This window comes from Lycium ferocissimum, chromosome 5, assembly GCF_029784015.1.
Source record: "Lycium ferocissimum isolate CSIRO_LF1 chromosome 5, AGI_CSIRO_Lferr_CH_V1, whole genome shotgun sequence".
Lineage (NCBI taxonomy): Eukaryota > Viridiplantae > Streptophyta > Magnoliopsida > Solanales > Solanaceae > Lycium > Lycium ferocissimum.
In genome coordinates, this window is record NC_081346.1 from 14,524,940 (window position 1) to 14,542,601 (window position 17,662).

General features: G+C 35.3%; 2 protein-coding genes across 6 annotated transcripts; one reads left to right on the forward strand and one right to left on the reverse strand.

Annotated features, from left to right (window-relative positions):
• Positions 1-1,940: 1,940 nt before the first annotated feature.
• LOC132056156 (uncharacterized) lies at positions 1,941-16,863 on the reverse strand. Of its 3 annotated transcripts, none has more exons than XM_059448232.1 (8): positions 16,569-16,863; positions 16,387-16,485; positions 15,643-15,982; positions 12,974-13,108; positions 11,193-11,275; positions 8,647-8,752; positions 8,451-8,546; positions 1,941-2,079 (listed from the first exon to the last, which is right to left on the reverse strand). In XM_059448232.1, the coding sequence occupies exons 1-7, from the start codon at positions 16,838-16,840 to the stop codon at positions 8,451-8,453; spliced, it is 1,131 nt and encodes a 376-aa protein (XP_059304215.1). In that variant the 5' UTR covers positions 16,841-16,863; the 3' UTR covers positions 1,941-2,079. The 3 variants fall into 3 exon arrangements, with proteins under 3 accessions (XP_059304215.1, XP_059304216.1, XP_059304214.1); XM_059448233.1 differs by lacking the exon at positions 1,941-2,079 and adding an exon at positions 6,820-6,957; XM_059448231.1 differs by lacking the exon at positions 1,941-2,079 and having other exon boundaries at positions 8,051-8,546; positions 16,569-16,862.
• On the forward strand, positions 1,954-7,368 carry LOC132056158 (NAC domain-containing protein 54-like). Of its 3 annotated transcripts, XM_059448236.1 has the most exons (4): positions 1,954-2,110; positions 2,199-2,479; positions 5,776-6,052; positions 6,856-7,368. In XM_059448236.1, the coding sequence occupies exons 1-4, from the start codon at positions 1,954-1,956 to the stop codon at positions 6,867-6,869; spliced, it is 729 nt and encodes a 242-aa protein (XP_059304219.1). In that variant the 3' UTR covers positions 6,870-7,368. The 3 variants fall into 3 exon arrangements, with proteins under 3 accessions (XP_059304219.1, XP_059304217.1, XP_059304218.1); XM_059448234.1 differs by lacking the exon at positions 6,856-7,368 and having other exon boundaries at positions 5,776-6,388; XM_059448235.1 differs by lacking the exon at positions 6,856-7,368 and having other exon boundaries at positions 2,199-2,476; positions 5,776-6,388.
• Positions 16,864-17,662: the final 799 nt, after the last annotated feature.

The window sequence follows — 17,662 nt, forward strand, 5'->3', positions numbered from 1 at the left end:
GTAACCAATCGCTTAGTTTAAAATAATCTCGGTAAGTGAAATTGTCAAACATTCTAGGATAAATCAAGTACTCCCTCCGTTTACTTCTGCATTATACTAGAAATATAATCTCACTTTTACTTGTCATTTTTAGCATAATAAGACAAAAAAAAAAAAATCATATTTTACCCTTTTCATTAATTTCTTATTCCCCAAATAATTTCTCCAGACCTAAGACTAAATACTAATATGGGTGGTAAAATACTCAAAGCAATTTTTATTTCTTAAAGGATATGCAAAGTCCAAATTGGACAAGTAAAAGTGAACAGAGAAAGTATATATCTATAGGCTATTATTATATTACCATTCGAAATGAAAATGTTACTCCCTGTGTCCCATTTTAAGTGCCCTACTTTTCGTTTTGGTTTGTCCCAAAAAAAAGTATCTCTTTCTATATTTAGTAAGTTGACAATTCAAACGTCCTATATGCAAGTTTATAGCCACAAGAATAAATGGACATTTTACTACGTTGTGCATCTTTAATTAATTAGGACCACAAGATTCAAAAGTCTCTCTTTATTATTAACCTCTGTGCCTAGTTAAACTAAGAAACTCAAATTGTAACGGAGGGAACATATACACTTGTGTATGCCAAATACACGATGATCGTAGGCGTTGAACCTAATTAATCAAGAACTTATTATTATCTTCATAAATACATTCTCTTATAAACGAATTAATTACCTGTCACGTAAGATACAAGCATATTTTTATGTAACACATGATAATACTAATCACTATGCTAATACTTTAATTAATTGCAATGAAGCTCAAACCAGAAACAAAGGAGAAAGAAAAACAACTCTTACGGAGTACTACGTATATAAAGTTTTGGGAGAATAGCATTTTTTGGTTGCTCGGTTATTAATTAATTCTGATTTTGATACTCGTTATATATATATATATATATATATATATATATATATATATATATATATATATATATATATATATATATATATATGGCTCAATCTGAATCAAGTAAAATATGTGCTTTTGATCCCTTTATACAGGAAATATGTTATATTTTGGACTATTTTTAGATGTATTTTCCTCAATATGAAGTTTCACTATAAATTTAACATAATACATGGGTAACTAGCTAGTAAAACTATAAAAATTCTGAAAATTTGTGAATATTCATAAGCAAAAGGAATTAAAGTGCACATCTCAAATAATTGAAATAAAGTGCACATCTCAAATAATTGAAGATGAAATGTGTTTAATCATATCTTACAAGAACTAATAGTAGAATTTACCAATAATCAAAGACTGAAAGTGCTATTAACCATAGTCTATTAAAGTGATCAGCCACCACCAAAGTGGTACAATTCATCCTTAATCAGAGTCTCGGATTTTAGTCGCGAAAATAGAGACGGTGCCTTTAGTAAAGTGTGCTTTATTTCCTAAATCACTTTACTCCGACAATCGACTTTTTCAACGCTAATCCAAATTAGTCGGGTCCTAACATAAATATCGGACACCAAAGGAAACCAAAAAAAAAAAAAAAAGGGTGATCAGGCGATGAATAACCTGTCATGTTCTTCTTGCGGCACGTAGTAGCTAACTTTTCACGAGAGAAAGCAAGGGGGACTGGCCGCTCTCTTGCAGTACCACTAGGCTGCTAGCAATATAGTGTATACTATTGTGGAAAAAAAAGAGGTTACAATATGGAGAACTATACTAAACTAATAAGTAGAGTGTTACAAACCAACCAACCAAACCAACCAGTAGTATGCTTGAGAGAAACGTTTTATGAGAATCTAGAAAAGAGAATAAAGTGAAAAATGACTCAAAGACAAGGTACTTTGAATCCCTTTTATATATACACCCAAACATTACTGATCAAGGCCTCCGAATTCCATACGCTAATATATCCAGGAGGCTTCCAGGAGGCTATTTGGTTAATATAGTATGGCACCCGTTGGACTGCCTCCTGGTTTTAGGTTCCATCCAACTGATGAAGAACTCGTCAATTATTATCTCAAGAGAAAAATCCACGGCCAAGAGATTGAACTTGATATTATTCCTGAAGTTGATCTGTACAAATGTGAGCCTTGGGAATTAGCAGGTTAATTTAATTCCCTCCTCTTGTTAATTCACAATATTCTCCATTTTTTTTTCAATGTACTGAAATTATATTTCAATGTATGAATTAGAGAAATCGTTTTTGCCAAGTAGAGATCCGGAATGGTATTTCTTCGGTCCAAGGGACAGGAAATATCCGAACGGGTTCAGAACGAACAGAGCGACTCGAGCTGGTTACTGGAAGTCTACGGGGAAAGACCGGAGAGTGAGTTCACAGAATAGGTCCATTGGGATGAAGAAAACATTAGTGTATTACAGGGGAAGAGCACCACAGGGGATTAGGACTGATTGGGTAATGCATGAATATCGACTCGATGATAAAGAATGCGACGAAATCTCCAACATTCAGGTAGTTCGTACTGTGATTCCAATTCTTTTTCTAAATATAACAAATCAAGGTAATTTACTATGTTTGCACCAAATCAATAGATTCATCACGTGTGTTTGCGCACACACTTAGATATTTTCAGTTTACCATTCATATGTTTTCTCTTGGTATACTCTGAATAGGATTACAGGAAATAAAGCAGAATGTACCAATTTGAAAATTAAGATTGCATTGGCTAAATAATTACTCCTAAATGATTTGAACTGTTAAGTACATTTATGAACATCATCATTATCAACTTTCCTGCAATATTCTGCACTATTGCTCTAATTACTTTTCTATTTTTATTTTTTTATTTTTTGATGATTTGCCTGCTTTAATAATGGAGAGTTCAGATAGTTGGAAATGCAGAGAGGTCGTAAATAAAGGATAAATATGAAAGATAAAAGGACTAATTAGTTGTTAAGATTTTACCCGCATCCAATAGTTACACCAAATCAATATATGAATGCAAGACAAGCGTCTTTCATACAGTTTTTTTTTTTTTTTTTCATGTTGTTTATTACATAGGGGTAGGGGACGGGAAAATGAGGGAGGGGATTACAATGTGGGGATTCGAACCCTCACCAACAAGGTGAAAGTTCAGATAGCCAACCAACTGAGCTACTAGATCCCTACATCTATTCTTGTTTTAACTTTTAACTTCTATGATTAAATTTCTTGATTTGGTTTATACACTGATGCAAGTAAGTATTTACCATAATTAGTTTATATACACATCATTTCTTGTATTTGAAATTAAGGGGAAAAAAGAGCTTTTTCCTATGAGGAAATTTAATTCAAATCACTTAATTTATATACAACATACTCTTTTGTTTTTCTTTTTACTATTGTGCTCCTTGCTTCTTTCCTTTTTCCGGGCGTTAATTACGATTTTCAAAACTTTTAATCTCTTTGAAAAAGAGTTTTACTTCAATTACCAACCATGCTCTTTACTCTTTAACATGTCACTTAGGCACAAGTGTCAGCATTTGACTTTAAAAGCATGGATTTTATAAGCCGTAATTTGCTGGAAGATAAAAAGCATTAGCTCTCAACATGTTTCTCCAAACCTCTTTTTACAGTTAAAGGATGTGATAAAAAGCAGATTAATCGTCTTTGCCATGTGCCCCATGTTATCTGGCTTTTAATTCAACACCCCCCCCCCCCCCTCTTTTCTCAAGTGAAAAAACACGAGAAAAAAGAAAGTGAAAGACATTAAAAGAGTGGGAAAAAAATAATCTACATCGAAAAGAAAAGAAGGTAGAAAACATTTTATATCGGATCATAGGGGGATAATAATACAACTTGAAAATTGCTAAGAAGATAGGAGTAATGAAGAGATGAACGTGGACTGCATGGTATGCATGGAAAAGCTAGGGCTTTTGTCTCTTACTAGCACTTACTTCCTCCTTTTTACTATTTTGTGCAACAGTGCAGTACTACTCCCTGTGTTTTAATTATGTGTCTTAGTTTAACTGAACACGTGATTTAATTAAGTAATTAAGTAAAAAAATTGAAATTTATGGTCTTAAACTAAAGATATGTGTAATCATAGGCGGAGCTAGTTTTGTGGTTACGGGTTCGGTAGAACCCAGTAACTTAAGCTCAAGCTCTGTATTTTGTTGAAATATTAATTTTAATATGTATAAATAATCTATTAACAACCAGTAAAAAAAAAAAAGATTGCCATTAAGAACCCATACACTAAGAATTTTGACTCCGTCTTGTTGTGTAATGTGTATAGGATGTTGGAATTAAATAGTTACTAATATAAAAATAATGATATTCTTTAAAAATTGATTATAAAAAGTAAGCCCCAAATAGAAGTAAAGCCCCAAATAGAAGTACATATAAGATTCCTTTATGATAGTTTCAAATAAACAAATAATACCTAGCTGACATATTCGTTACTTGCACAAGATTTAGATTTCATTGAGTGACAAAAGTCTATAGCTTCACTTTGTCCTTGGATAGTAAGACAAAAGTAACATCCTTCCATACGACTGAATCTGTTATTTGTATAGCCTCCAATCATCAGTACTATTCCACTTGCTTTTTTTGTTGATTTTTCTCTCTTTTAATGATCATTGATAAAAGAACACTAATCAAAGATTCTTCCACCAAAAATTGAAATCATCATCACTCTTGGATTTAACCTAAAAGCAAGTAGTCCCCACCTCCCCTCCAATTTGGTACTACTTTCATTCTGTGAGAAGGTGTCGGTTGCTTTTCACTTTATTCCAGTTTACCTTAATAAGCCAATGGATGTAAACTATTCCCATTGGCCCCCAACGTAAACATTAAACAATGACTTCACTATACAGCTGAAGTCTTTTTTTTTCAAAAAAATTCTACATTTTTGGAACTTCCTTAATACAAAAGAAAATTAGATAATATTAGTATCCAGTGTTTTGCTTCTAGCTCTGCTCGCCACATGTACCATGGAAGCATTTTAAGTGAAGTGAAATGTACTTTTAAATTATAATATTGGATAGCGAAGGTACTAGAGACAAGAAGAATCGTTAACTATACTTTTGTTTCTCATAGAAGTAGAGAAGAAAAACAATGATCTGCCCTTTTTCAGTAAATCTGTCCTCCTCCTTTAGGATCTCTTCTAGGGAGCTAGTTTATCATATCTAAATAAATCCATCAGAGCCCCAGTAATTGACTACTCAAACTTTTGTTGTCAGAAAATGTACTTGTTTGATGCTGCAATACAAGATTTAGTCAATAATCCACCCCGACCCCCCGCACTCCCCAAACCCACCCCCAACCCCTCTCCCTATTTCTCTGAAAAGAATAAAGATTCTATATGACAGCTCATACATAAATACTAATCTCACTTTTTATTGGTAGTTATCTAACATTATTAATAAGTTGTTTGGCCACTGGAAGGGTGATACACAATTACCACGGTTAAATTACAGTAATTGTGTATATTCAAACACATGTCATGTATCTATTAGTTGATGTAATCACTAGTCCGAGCAGTTAAATTTTAACTGACCAGGACTAGGAACTAGTTCTAATATAAAATTTTGAAATACATTTATGTCCGGTTAGTATTAGCTAAAATTGATTATAAATTTTACACCAAAATCTTGGTATTTTCTCTCTCATATAGGCTGTGCAATTATAATCCCGTTATTCCTGGATTATAATCTCGGAATATCCTTGTTCCTAACCGAGATCCTTTATTTTGTAGAAGTTAAAACACTTACCGGTATAGATCATTGACATTCTTGTTTGCTTCTTTATTTGTTTTGTTATGCAAGCAGGATTCATATGCATTGTGTCGTGTATTCAAGAAAAATGGTGTTTGTTCAGAGATGGAAGAACTAGGCCAAACTAGTAATAATCATGTACCATCATTTGAGTACCCATTTACCCAAGGCACTAATAATGTTCATGATCAGTATCAAACACCATCTCCAGATGTCCCATTAGCATCATCGTCCTGTATTGAAGAAGAAGAAAAGGATGATTCATGGATGCAGTTTATTACAGAGGATGTTTGGTGTTCCTCCAACTCTACCTTGAACTCTCCCTTTCAAGGTGAAGAGATCTCTCCACTTGCTTTCACAAATTTATAAACAGCAGGACCTTTCAGTGTTCAATTAATCGATGACATAAAATTCTTCTTACCATAATAATCCATATTATTTGGTGATAAAAGTATCTAGCTTTTTGTTTTTTCACCCTAATTATGAACAATGATTTCGCTAATTGTACTTAGGGGTTTTTAAATTATTTGTGTTGGAACTGGTCATATTTTATATATATGTACAGCCAGTTTATCTTGTGGCTTTACGGATTCAGATTTTGACCTCTCTCTTTGAGGTTGTCATGGTGTTATACTTGTGAAATAAAAGGTAAATGGGTTGTTATTTACTCCTCTTTCTTCTTAAATTTAATTCAATTGAGAGCAGTAACCAACCAGGGTTGTAGCGGAATGAATATGAAACATTCATCTCAGATTCGATCCCTCGGTACGGAAAAAATTCTATTAGGACGCAGAGATCCTATTTTCACCAAAAAAAATGAGAGCAGTACAAATATTTATACGAAAAACTAAAATCACAATCAACAACTACTCTATGGCTTTTAATTCTACTATACTAGTACTTAAAACTTAACTAATGTTGGTAGGGGCCTAATTTTCAAAGACTAGCATTACCATAGGCCCTGAGCCTATATGGGAAACTGTCAACTGTGTCAATGTCTATTGACCATTTCATTCTCGATGAAGATTTTTGAACCCTACATTCTTGACATAGACGTGACTATCTTTGAACATAGTTCATGAACTATATGTAACATCAATGTGATATGAAATTTTAGTGGTATTGTTCTGGCAGAAACAGCTCATTAAATTGGCAAAGCATCGAATAAACATACGTGGCTGAGTTCCAGTACTTCATATTGAAGCAAATGAAAGTCCATACTACAATGCAATCCAACTACAAGAAAGTCATCGCCGAAAGAGCACAGGCTTAGATTACTTTATGATGAGAATTTGAAAAGAACATGTACTAAGGTTTTCTCTCCTTTACTTCAAAATATATTTCAACTATTCAACTGCTTGGAATTATTTTGACATCTTTCTAGAGGTAAATTTTTTAGTTTACTAGGCAATAGGAACTTGAAATCATTACCCCTTGAATGTTTCTTAAAAAATTACACAAGTTATTGTGTATGGCAGAGATGTATGCAAATTGACTCGAGATGCACTACTATAAACAAATTCAAATAAAAATATATAGTATGAATTTTGTTGCAAATATTCAAACATCTTATTAAAGTTCGCCTTTAAGCCACTAATTTTATTGAGTAGACCCTTGCCTAGACAAGATGCTCGTGATTTTATTTTTTTGGTCTTTAATTTTGGTCCCTCAAATAGATGGTCTTTAATTTTAGTCCCTACTTCTCATTTAATGAAAGTTTGTGGGCTAAAGTACCCTTATTTGCTGATCTATCAAATCAGAGACTCGGGTTCAACCTCGCAGAGGCCAAAAAAAAAAAAAAAAAAAAAAAACAATTTCGCAAGACAAGATTTTGTAGCAAACTATGCCTATTATTTAGGCAAAAATTATGCCTTAAGGCATAGTTTCTATGTAGTTCCTTTTTTCCGGCATAGTTTTGTAGTATAGCTTCATTTCTACAAAACAATGCTGGACAAGGCACAATTTCTATGTAACTACATAGAAACGATGCCTCGCGGCATAGTTCTGTAGGATAACTTAATTTCTATAGAACTATGCTAGACAAGGCATACTTTACATAGAAACTATGTCTTAAGGCATAATTCGGTAGAATACTACAAAAATATGCTTTAAGACATAACTTTTGCCCGAATAGGCATATTTTGCTATGAAATCTTACCTTGCGATTTTTTTTTTTTTTTTTTATACTCTGTTGGGTCTTAACCCAGAATCTCAGGGGTATTTTCAGTCACTTAAAGTGCCGAAGGACGGCCAGCGATTTGAGGGGCAAAAATTAAAGACCACCCCCGAAATAGGGCATTTGTGCGAATGATCCCACAACGCAAAAAGATAATCCACCAGTATTGAACTAGTAATTCTTTTCTCAACATTCTTTTCGACCAGGAAGGTCATCACAACGTGCCATATCAGAGTTCCTTACATAAAAAAGCAGAGCTACACAGACCACCTTTGACTGTAAGGTTGACACTATTAGAAGGGTTGAAAGTCTAGCATGAGCAATCCTATAAATCCTAACTATATTAGCTGTAAAGAAATTATCCTACTTCCATCGTCACGGGACAAAAGATGTACGCAGATACTTAGAAGGGATCATTTGCGCAAATGGAAAGTGCGACATGGATTCTGGCTAATTCAGTTTTGATTGCGGGCTTTACCTAAGATCTAGTTGTCAGATAATGCGTGGCATAAGATCAAGAAACTTCAGTTAGATCGTCAGGGCAATAGATCACCTATGTCGAAGTTCTATTTGAAACCTTCCAATTCTCAAACTCAGAAAAGTTCAACATAAATGAACTGGCATGTCGATGCCCACCACCACCAAATGCCTGCGAAGCCCCAAGAAATACATTATAAATTACTGCAAAATATATTTTACTACCCGTTGAAAGACATGAAAAGTAAACACAGCAAGAAGAGCCTAAGCACCTGGGAGATAGATGTCGTATCCTCATCACCAATGCTCCTCAGGCTAACTTTTAACTTCCCATCATTTTCAAGCTCAGGTACCTTATAAACAACAGCTCCCATCCCCCTGACATACATCCGACGAGAACAGTGAAGAACTATTTCTACAAGCATCATTCAACAAGTAATAAAATAAGATACTAATGATATTGGCTAGCTTTATCTTGAAGCTTCGTGAAATGACATGGTTGTCAGAACTTATGCACAAAGTGATATTCTCCTTTTATCAAAATCAAAGATATATTTCAAGGAGAAACCATGAGTGCTTTTCTTTATAAATTAGTTCAAGTTATCTTTTTTTCCATTCACCAAATTTCTTCTTTTATCATGATTTGGGGGCCATAGGACTGAGTGACTTTGATGTCAGACTTCGTCACTGACCTATACCATATAGTCAATAATCAAACCTTGGTGGTTGTATTACACTACAAACATGCTTACTGTTGCATTGGAAGTCTTAGGTCTAATGAAGAAAATGTTACTAATGTTAAACACGGAGAATTCTAGCTTCACACAATTCTTGTAATTTCCCTTCCTGCTACTTTCCCAACACTAAGACAAGATTCGTACAGAAGTCCACATTGCTTCTGACCGTCTCCTTTTTCTTTTATAAAGAGTGGTATCCGGGCAAACTTGGCACACCTCGACTATTCCACATAGTAACCAGCATAGGTGCCCCGTACCAGGTAACTCTGCCCTACAACACTTAAGATTGATCAGAAGAAGCCACATGGTGTTTTTTTTTTTTTTTTTCTATGCTTGGGTTTGAACCTTGGTCTCCAAAGTTTGCACCCAATTCATTCCAATAGGCCACACCCTTGGGTACAACAAGATATGTGGAGACCCAGGGTCGAACTCGAGACCTTTGACCATCTCCTATAATTACAGCATTCTAAAACCTCTGCAAAAGACCATTTGCAAGCATGCTTAGTCAACAGCATCAACTAGCCTACATTCGTTTGACTGTCCAGTTTTATATTTGCACTAAACTCTCCGATATTTTCTTACTTATTGTCTTTCACTTGTCAAAACACTCCAAACAGCTGCTCTCTGAGCTTTCTTAGACGAGTACCCAACTTCATGTAAGTTGAAAAAAGAATCCACCGAATCGTGTCCTTTGGGGTCAAAATACTCAAAGAGCTGCTCTCAACTTTCTTTGGCAATTCCTCAACTTTATGCAAGAGAAAACATATCTTAGCCTCCACTATATTTTTTTGACATTGATTCAACAGCCTCCACTATATAGAAATTCTTCAATATACTTATGCCAGAATAAATGTCAATCTGAATTTCCACGAATGACCTTGGCCAAATGCTAAAAATTGTAAGCACTGTCCAAATACAATCATCTAATATAAGAGAGTCGCATCACACTGCTAAAGTGTTCGTTCTCTCTAATATTCCAAGTTAAGCTTATTATGTTATGGGAACTCTTCATTTGCCTAATACACATTTCAGCTCATGTAGAACTTGAAAAAATGCACTACACTTGCTGAAACTTGCTGAGCCTCCCAGATATTCGCCACACATACAAAATACATACCCTTATCCAAGTTCATACAATATCCTGCCTAGGATCAACCTATCAAAGGAAGTTATAAAAACAGACAGATAAATGCAAGTAGCAACCTTGGTTCAGATTATCAGTATATTTGAGTCTATCGGAAACAGCCTCTCTAACTTCTTTTTTTTTTTTTGAAACTGAGAAGGGAAAAAAAAAAAAGTTAGAGAGGCCTCCCTAACTCCTAAGGTAGGGGTAAGGTTTGCGTACAGTCAACGCTCCCCGGAACCCACTTGTGGGAGTATACTAGGTATGTCGTCGTTGTATTATTAGTATATTTGAAGTAGCCACTTGAATACAGTTCTCAATACAAATGCCTTATAATTTTCTGACACAAACTCCTAATCCAACTTCCAGCGAGCTATGAATGAAATGAGTGTCATTAGCAAAACAAATTTGAGGCTTCATCATGCAAAAAGGTTCCCTTGCATAGCTTTAGACAATTATATAGTGTTAAGGCATAATTAAAAGTAACTTCTCTCCGGTAAATTAAGCTTGTAGATAAGATGATCACATGATTCAACAGTGTAACTGAGCAGGTAGAGGTCCACAATTCAAGTCTCACCACTACCACCTATCAAAATGCATTTTCACGTACTTGGCTCCAAGGAAAAAAAATCAAGCTTCACCTTTGGAGGCATGTTAAGACAATTAAATAAATGAAAGTATCACTTTTCTAACAACTTAAACTTTTAAATGAGGTAGCATATACTTCCAACAAATGGAATAGTCCACGTACATCATCCGATTTCTTTGAATAAAGTATGTTCATGAACTCAAAAGAGCTTACTCCAACAATAAGATAAGACAATTTTTAACCTTTATGCCAAACTTATGTTATAAGGAATGCATCACAAGTCACAGAGAGATAATGGGCAAGGAGGAAAAGAATAAAGAAATAAGGTATCATAGAAATTGAAACACAGAGAAACAGGGAAGCACAAACCTCAACTTCATATTGCGGCTTTTGACTGCCAACTGGTTCCCAAGCTCACTTCTTAACTCAGGCAAAGAATCTGCATTAACTGCCTACAGGAAAGATTGAAACATCTTGTCATTCTCAAATTCTCTGAGCAATATGAAAATAGTTTATAAAGTTAGTCTACAGTAGAAATTGCACTAAACAGTAACATCTGGTCGCTGACAATTTCTGACTATAAGCATCGTTTTAAAAGTAAGTGAAATTAGAGGAGGACCCTACTTAGAAAGAATTCATGTATCAGCGACGGCATAGCTTGTTGCATTTTCTGGATGGAAATAGTAGGAACTGTATCTTTTAAGGTATAGTTATAGATTTTTTTGGTCCACCACAATCACTGAGGGTAAATTCATTCATTATCTTCCAAAGAACCAGACATCTTTAGTTGGTGTTATGCCTAATCAGTAAGACCGATTCCATCTGACCTTCTACAATATTAACCAGTGCCCTCATTGCCTCTTCTTGATTACAATCAAAATAAAGTGGCCAGAAAATCTTTCCTCAAGTTCTTAAACTTCTGTGTTCTTATTCTGCAATGAAGACAACTAAGAGGATCACTAGTAGGATAATAGCTGATAAAGGATAGCTTGCCTACTGTGCTGGTGGGAGTTCGCAAGTACCTCGTTGAATTAGTCGAGATGTGTGCAAGCTGGCCCGGTCACCACGGTTATGAAAAAGAAATAGGATATGCTCCCCTACTGCTACAGAACTTTGATAGCTCAATCACATGTGATCCTTAAAACCCTAAAGAATAGCCTTTGCATGATTAGAGAAAAAAAAAAAAAAAACATGAATGACCACTCATACAAGAGGAACCAGCCTAATCTTCTGACTATCATGAATCTGGAAAATAGTTCATTTCAGCCAAGGGTAAGATCGAGAAAAGTGCAGGTCCCAGCCTGTATAAGGTAAGAAATACAGACCAGAAAACAAAAGATCTCCCACTTATTATTTACCTAAGTATCGAACTTCAGTCATAATGTGAGGAGTAGACTCCTGAAAGAGCTGTCCCGCTTATTGTATAAGCTTGAAAAATTGGAGGGGAACACACTATATACTGTTTAATTGTTGACTCACCTCCTCACAAAGAAATAGATCTTTAGGGACATCCCAAGATATTTAGATCTAGAACCGTAACTTATGAAAGTTTCATACCTTATACGTGTTCCATCTCCGAGAACTTCCCACCTATATCTTTCATTTAAAAGCTTAAATTCCAATTTGCTACTGTCGGCAGCCACTTAGTCTTTGGCTCATCAACAACTTCCAAAAAGTGACCAATCACTATAAAGATGATCACATGAGCTCTATCACCATGAAAGGTGCATATGTGTTGTAAGTAATAATACTAGGTTGCATTTGTGCATCCGCCATTTTTTCAGAAGGATTAAAAGCGTAAGCCCTTCAGCTATCAATAGTATTCCGTAAGCATTGGGAGTTTGCACATGACACACGTAATTCTAATGTTTGCTCAGTTTATCCATGCATGACGAGCAAGCCATAAATCCTAGCATGTATTCACCAAAATGGCTCATTGTTAGATACTACAGTTACCTGATTCCATGCATATTATGGAAAATTGCCGATTTAACAACTAAGATGGTAGAGCGCTCGCTTAGCATGCGAGAGGTACGCGGATCGATACCCGCATCTCCACACTTTTTATAGTTTCCTTATCAAAAAAAGAACTAAAAGTTCATTAAGAAAAACTTCCAGAGTCACAAGATGAACAAGTCTTGGAACTTTACCAGGCAACAACCAAATGCTCCAGCTCCAAGTGCTATCTCAAATGATTGCTCAAGGACCTCATCTATTCGTTTCTGCTTGTGGGACAAGCTTATCTTTCCTTGCCCTACAACAGAATTTAGATCCAAAGCAAGCAACTGCAGAAAAGGAAATCATTAGAGGTGTAACGAACAACCTATAAAATACAAAAAGTAAATTTGGCAATAACAAACTGCTTAGATTATGTTCAAGTATATGAACTTGGTGCATGATTGCGTGTGACAAGGATCTAATATTCAATGAATCTGACAAGCTTTGTGCCAAATAAAATCACCAATTTTCCAAAACCTCTAAGCCTCTCAGATTAATTATGGAAGCAAAAAAAGTTTGTGCAAGCTTGATATTGAAAAGGCCTATGATCATGTCAACTGCGCTGATCTGCTGAACATTCTAAAGACAATGGGTTTTGGAGACAAATGGATTAATTGGATCAAATGTTGCATATCCAATGTGAAGTTTTCTGTCCTGATCAATGGAAGTCCAGAGGGTTTTTTTCATTCTAGCAGGGGTTTGAGATAGGGGGATCCACTTTCTCCTTTCTTATTCCTACTGGCTATGGAGGGGTTAAATTACATGATTAGAAAAGCCAAAACAAATGGATGGATAAGGGGCTTTGGGGCACAAAACAACAGGGAGGAAGACATGGAAATAACACATTTACTGTATGTTGATGATTCCTTGGTGTTCTGTGAGGCAGAGATTGACAAAATCAGACATTTAAGGGCTATTTTGACCATCTTTGAAGCCATTTCAGGGCTTCATGTCAGCTGGAATAAAAGCTGTTCACATCCAGTGAATCAGGTGAATGATTTACAAGTGTTGGCAGGTAATCTGGGGTGTCAAACTAGGTCACTGCCCACAAAATATTTGGGAATGCCATTGGATGCTAATCATAAGGCACAGGAGATATGGAATGATGTGCTTGAAAGATGTGAAAAGAAATTATCAAGATGGAAAAGTCAATACCTTTCACTTGGGGGCAGACTGACATTGATAAATTCAGTCTTGGATGCTTTTATTCCCTATCCCTAGGGGTATAGAAAAGAAGCTGAACAGATTAGAAGGGAATTTTTGTAGCAAGGTAACAAAGAAAAAAAGGGTTATAACTTGGTGGAATGGGAGACTGTGACCCTTAACAAGCAACATGGGGGCTTGGAGATTAAGAATCTCAGTTTACACAACCAGAGTTTGCTACAGAAGTGGTTGTGGAGGTTTTGCAAGGAAGACAGGTCTCTTTGGAAGAATTACATAGCTCATAAATATGGGTTGATGAACCAATGGGCAACAAATGAAGTGAATGCTACCTATGGATGCAGTGTTTGGAAGACTATTAGAAGAATGTGGAATGAATGTAGGGAGAATTTGAGCATAAAGGTGGGGGATGGGAAAAAAAACTTCTTTCTGGGAAGATCAATGGATTGGTCATTGTAATCTCAGAAATTTGTTCCAAGATTTACACATCATCAGTCTCCAAAAGAATGAAAAAATACCTCAAATGTGGATAGAACAGGGATGGAATCTGGTGTTTAGAAGGGCATTGAATGACTGGGAAATAGGGAGAGTATCAGATCTGCTTTTGATGCTTAATCCCTTCACTGGTACCACAAATACCCCGGATAACCCAGTCTGGAGGCTATGTAGCAAAGGGAGCTTCACTGTCAAGTCACTATATTGGGAGAAAAACAAGGTTGTGAACCCATCACTGATTTGGCCCCGGAAATTTATCAGGAAAGTCAAAATTCCATATAAGGTTTCTACTTTTGTTTGGTTAGTTTTGAAGAGGGCTTGTCTTACACAAGAGGCCTTACAAAGAAGAGGTCTACAGATATGCTCAAGATGCCTATTTTGTGGGGAAAATGCAGAAACTAATTAGCATTTATTCCTTCATTGTGAGACAACTGCACATCTGTGGCACATGTTCTTTTGTATACTTGGGTTGAATTGGGTATTACCAAGATCAACTTTAGAACTCTTATGCAATTGGAAAGCAATTGGAAGAAGAAATGCACAAGAAGACTGGTGGCAAGCCATTCCAACTTGTATTTAATGGACAATATGGAAGGAGAGAAACACAAGACAACTTGATGACAAAGCCAATTCTATTCGGATAGTAAAAATGAAATGTCTTAGTCTCTTGTATTTTCGGTGTAAACAAGATATAGTGGGGGAGGTAGGACATTTGGTAGGTTTTCTAGGCAATATGTAAATTGTAATTTGACTTTTATCCCCGGGCCACTGCTTGTGGTTTTACTTGTAAAGTACCTTCAGCAGCAGTTCATATGCTGATACTTTTGGATGAAATACAAATGTTACCTTATTCAAAAAAAAAATTATGGAAGCAAAAAAGGTCAGTGCTATACCGAGTGGTGCTTCAGTTCCTTACTTCAAGTGGATCTAATTCTGCTACATGATATAACTAACAACTTTTATTCATAAACCTATTCAAACACGGGTGTAAACTCTGTTCATGAATACATCATTCAGCAATCCTGGAAATAGACATTTTAAGTGTGGGTGGTGACTCATCATTTGCATGCATAGTATCTTCCCTTGGCAGAATTAACAGTCGATGCTAGTCTAAATTAGTCGATACAGTTGCTGGTTAGAAAATAAAACAGCCAGCAATAACCACCTGTTGAAACAAGGAGGAGTTCAAATTGACATCATATTCAATATTGCGATCATCCAACCCGCTGCTGAATGCCTTACTGTCTGGGAGTTTCCATCTCCACAAATCTCTGTCCTCTATATATTCGAAAAATCTCCTGACTCTATCAAATTCACCAATCTTTAGTGCACTACCGTCAGCAGCTTTGTTATTGTCCCCGGTTATGAGCTTCTCCTTGAAATAATCATAAGCAATAGTAGCCCCACTTCTATCCATGTCAATCACTTTACTCACATTTTCACTCACAGATGTCCCTCCACCTAACAGCTCTCGTGCAGTCTTGTGATGGTCCAATACAACAACACTGATCATAGAACCACCCAAAAAGAAAAAACAATGAGTATAGAAGCCGCAAGCATTTGGTTCCATTAAGTTCTCGAACACAAACAAAATTAAACAAAATTACTAACATTTTTGCACAAAAAGATATGAACTTTAACTAAAAGAATCATGGTGAGAGGGTGGAAAATAGAAAGGGTGTCAAGATAGAAAGAGACAGTGAAAATCAGTTACCATTTTGCAACAAACAGTCACCGGAAAGATAGAGCATCTAGAATCTCTGAACAGTACAAGTTCCCCAATCAAAGTGAATTCTAATGCAATTATCTTTATGTTATAACCATGTCTAAACATTAATGAGTTAAAGATAAACCCCATCCGGTGAAAGCCTGAAAAAAAAAAAAAAACTGAGAAGATAAAAGAACTTACAAGTCAACTTTAGACTTGAGTTGGTGTACAAAACCAGGTGGACCCACAAAATCCAGGAGATAAACATGATCAATTTCATTTAGAGGAAGGTCCTCCACCCTATACACAAAAATTTGAAAAGACTTAAAAAAAGGAAACAAAATAAATGCCAGTGAAAGCAAGAAACAAAGAGAGAGAGATACCTGAGAGGAGAGTAAACAGTGTTAGGGAAGTAAAGAGGAGTAATGTGTAGGGAAGAAAAATAAAGGTGAGCAGCCAAAGCGGCAAAAACTCCATCAGGGCATGGGTAATGGTATAGAACTGCCGGTTTCTTCATCAATGTTGATGGTGATTTTGTTGCAGCGCCGCCACCTGTTGTATTAGGAGCTACCGAGAAAGCTGCCATGGTAATTGTATTCTTCCTAAATTCGGAAACCAAATTGGGTACTTTGCGAAGTCTATAGACACTAAACATCTTCCCTTTTTGTCAAGGTACCAAGAGGACTGCATTTGGTAAATATTTTCTGGAAAATAGAAATTAAAGATTTGCACTAATATAGCAAATTGAATAGTGTTCGATGAAACCTTTTAGTATTATAAATTAATCACAATTTTTTAGTGTTAATTTGAGCTATGATATAAAGTTAACGCTTGAGGTCAGGGGAGCGTAACATGTTAACAAAACTTACCTCTACCTCTGCAACATAGAGAGGTTGTTTTGTCATAAACCCTCCACTCAAAAAGAAATGTAATTGATGCAGGAATGTACGGAGAAAAAAAGATAACAAAATAGCAAAATGTACAAAATAAATTATGATGAAAAATAACTTATGACGGAAAATAAGAGAAATCATTTTTGTCATTTAAATATAAAACATTTTTCTTATGAAATATTCATAAAAACCAAACATTGGAAAGAGACCTAATTTTTTAAAAAAATATTTTCCTTCATTCTAAACACATCAAAAGTTGATCAATTGTCTAAAAAAAAAAAAAAAGCATTATTGATAGTTCAATGTCACTTAATATAACAACTATTATTTGCTCAATATATTGGTAGATTATAGTATTTATGATTATTCTTATGATAAAAATATTTCTATTTGATCATTATTAACAAAGTTACATGACATAAGTTGATTCTCATATTTAAGAAGTTATGGATAACATTATTGAAATTCTCATGAATAACAATTGAAAGTTGAGTCGCTTTTTATTGTATTTTTCTTCTGTGTTTGAATCACATTGTCTTTGGATAAGGATGTAAAAATAGGTCCTAATCCTGCTTTAATGGATG